The 3,604-nt window shown below is 31.2% G+C and overlaps 1 protein-coding gene across 1 annotated transcript; it reads left to right on the top strand.

Annotated features, from left to right (window-relative positions):
* Positions 1-1,616: 1,616 nt before the first annotated feature.
* LOC111616048 (CUGBP Elav-like family member 2) lies at positions 1,617-1,912 on the top strand (the record flags this gene model as incomplete). Its single annotated transcript, XM_023357487.1, has 1 exon — positions 1,617-1,912. A coding segment is annotated over one exon (296 nt), but the record flags the coding sequence as incomplete, so codon positions are not given.
* Positions 1,913-3,604: the final 1,692 nt, after the last annotated feature.

Here is a 3,604-nt window from a genome sequence, read left to right as displayed (position 1 = left end):
ATAAAAAAAAATACAGTACTCTTACATAGTTCTCTCACATTTATCCTTTTAGTTGTAAGAATATGTGTGTCTTGAACATAGAAAGTACATTAAAAAGCTGGTGAATAAAAAAAAAATCAGGTTTATATATATAACAGAACTTTGTTATATAGGCACAAAGTATATCTTTATATTGATTTAAGGCACTTGGGTTAAATGCAGAATGTAAAAAAGAATATAATTAAAACAAGCAATTATTTATTGTAATATTATCACAATGCTGGGCTGCAATTTTTAATTTAAAATATATGTTTTCCACCTCAAATTAGTATTGTCTTGTCCCTGTACAGTACATCATACTTTTCCATTAGCAATAGAATCATGCAGGTCATGTACATAACTCCTTTCAGGAGAAAAATTTTTGAATTGAAATAATGTGACTTTTGGTTTTTACCAGAAGTTTGTATATACTGTATATCTCAGCAGATAAGACAATAGTTGAATCATAAAAAAAAGGCCCTGAAAATCTGGGATTGTCTTATAGGACAGATACAAAAATAATTAGATTGAAATTTATATAAATTAAAACCATTAATCATAATTATTTACTAGTAGAGAGTAGGGTATGTCCACAAAATAGAATAGCCCTATGTTTTTGTGAATAGTCAAGGCATTACCCAAGTGCTCGAATCATTGTGAATGTTTGCAACAATTGCAAGGCAGTGCAGCCAGATGCAAGAAAATGAAATTTGATGTTCTTTAAAAAAATTACAAATAGAACATAATTTTGTATATGCTATACAGTGTTATTATTCAGATGATGATCGCTGATCTAAACTAAATTCATAGGCCGTTGATAGTTTGGGAGTCATCTTATAGGACAGATATATGCTAAAACTATAAAACTTCAACAAAAATTTATACCTCTTCTTATCTGTTGAGATACATGGTAGTTAATTGCTGCCTCTTGCCCCTAATCTTTCCATATCTGGTCTCAGCTTTCATTTATCTAACTCCATTCTTGAGATTAAGGTAAGATAGATAGATGGATGACAGTGGGAATTTATAGGTGTACAATTTTTTCAAATTTCAGCCCAACGAATAGTGATACTTTCACAAATTATAGTGATTAATTATAATCTGTTTCAGATTACATATTCAAAGCAAAATGGTCATAGTTTCATTATAATTCATTAAGTATTGTTAAATAGAAACATCTGCTTATCAATCAAAATACAGTTAAACTATACCAGATGACTTTCAAATAGTTGAAATTCATTGTAATTTTTGTCATTTATAATTGGTAGTTTTCTATCCTATACTTGATTTAGAAGAAGAAAATTGTTACTAAAAGGAATTTAATGAGGTTTATAAATTATTAGGATGGTTTTTTTTTCATACAGTTGAACCTATGTATCCCAAACATGCTTATCTTGAAAACCTCTTTATCTGAAAATTTAATTTTTCTCCTGCATTTTCAGCCTAAATCAATATAATTTTCATGTTTATCTCAAATAGTTTTCTCCCAAAACCTCTATATTTCAAATTATGGACTGAATATCAGTTACAATTTCAAAGCTTGACAACTACATTTTAATAACATGAATTGTAGTTTAGAAACATCTCTTACAATACAGTACACAGAGTTTTTGCCCAAGTTGGTCTCCAGCAGACCCAAAATCCAGCTGGTAAACAAATAGAAGGACCAGAAGGTGCCAATCTTTTTATGTATCACTTGCCTCAAGAATTCACAGATAATGATCTAGCTCAGACATTTGTGCCATTTGGTAATGTGATTTCTGCCAAAGTTTTTATTGATAAACAAGCAAATTTAAGTAAATGCTTTGGTTTTGTTAGTTATGATAACCCAGTCAGTACACAGACAGTGATACAAGCATTAAATGGGTTCCAAATAGGCATGAAGTGCCTTAAGGTGAATTAAAACATTCCAAAGAAGCCAGTAAACATTATAAGGGTGTCCACTATAGCTGATTCCCATGCCTGCATACTTCGTCAATTACACGTGACATTGTCTCTCGTGGTGTGCATTCATCTCTGTCCCATCTCTCACCCCCCACAGGTGTCAGTGTTGTCCTTTTCTGGGGTCCAGGAATACAGTATATAGTTGCAATTAATGCTGTTTTTCCCTGATTGGCTATGTTTTAGCTTGTGACTTATTGGTTGAAGAAAGTCGGACATTAGAAACTATTGACAAACTACCTGGTATGTCAAAAAATCTTTTAGTTATACGTAATACAGTTGTGTACTGTACTTGCTATTGTATTAATAAAATGCCCTATCTACAATCAAACCTATTATTGTTTATTGTGGAGGATCCTCTACATCTCAAAATCTCTTTCTTGTTCCCATGAGATTTGAGATAGATAGGTTTGACTGTATATGAATTGATAGTCTTATAGTAATACAGTCATATTTGGATTTTTCCAGTTATCAAATTTGAAGTTAAAATTGTAAAAATTTGGCATGATAATTCTGATTTTGATAATAGCACAAATAACTTGCTTCAATAAATATTAATACAATATATTTTTACTAATCCAGAGAAAAAAATTTTAAGTGTTTTCATATACAGTGGTACCTCAGTTTTTGTCATTAATCTGTCTGAAAACAATCGACGAAATCCAAAACCGAGGCAATTATTTACATATGAATCAATGTAAATCTAATTAATTTGTTCTAGACACTCCAAAATACATAGCAAAAGCATATTTTATAGAGCATAAATATTGTGTTTAATAATACTAAAAACAATAAGAAATTAATATAAAATGAATATAAAAGACTAAGGTAAAAAATAAATGAACATTTAACATGGTATTTGAAGGGCTGCTGGCTCTGAAAACTTTCTTTGGTCCCACAATGGAGCTAAAAGGAAAGGAAAGCAATGGAATTGTTTGGCTAGACATGTGGGGTAATGCTCACACAATAAGAAACAACGACACTTTGAGCAGGAAAACACGTGGGTCATCCTATGTTTTTGCAAAATTAGAGTTTCGTAGGCACGCCGATGAAAACTGAGACAAATTTTCTGCGAAAAATTGACAAAACCCAAAGTCAACGAAAAGTGAGGTATTACTGTATTGAATGTGGATATATATTTTTTACTTTGACAAAATAGATAAAACAATTTTTTTGAAGACAAAGTCCTTCCCAAAAAGAGGGACCACCATTTATTAACTTTGTGTTCCAGACATTACACTTTTGGCGACTGACCTTCCCTTTTAGGCTACTGGCTGCCAAACAGTCCTTAAAAAACACAAATACTTTATATATCCAATTAAAAATAAACATTTTTAAAAAACAGGAACTGGTGATGTAAAGATGTCTTCTATTCTCCATCATACCTTCTTGGGGTTATTTCAGCTTTTATCTATAAAGAAATAGGCACTGGTAAAATGTAGATGAGGAAAGCTGACCTCTGGTGATGATACTTTAAAATTATTTTTGTAAATCTTCATTCGATGGTGATAATTATGATTAATTTTTTTGAAGACAAAGTCCTTCCCAAAAAGTCCTTTCTTCGTCTACATTTTACCAGCGCCTATTTCGTTGTAGATAAAAGCCGAAATAACCCCAATAAGGTATGATGGAGAATAGAAGACGT

The sequence above is a fragment of the Centruroides sculpturatus genome, unplaced genomic scaffold (genome assembly GCF_000671375.1).
Source record: "Centruroides sculpturatus isolate CEXI.00-Female unplaced genomic scaffold, Cexi_2.0 scaffold2850, whole genome shotgun sequence".
Lineage (NCBI taxonomy): Eukaryota > Metazoa > Arthropoda > Arachnida > Scorpiones > Buthidae > Centruroides > Centruroides sculpturatus.
Note: the sequence above shows the minus strand (reverse complement) of the source record. Positions and strands in the feature narration are given on the sequence as shown.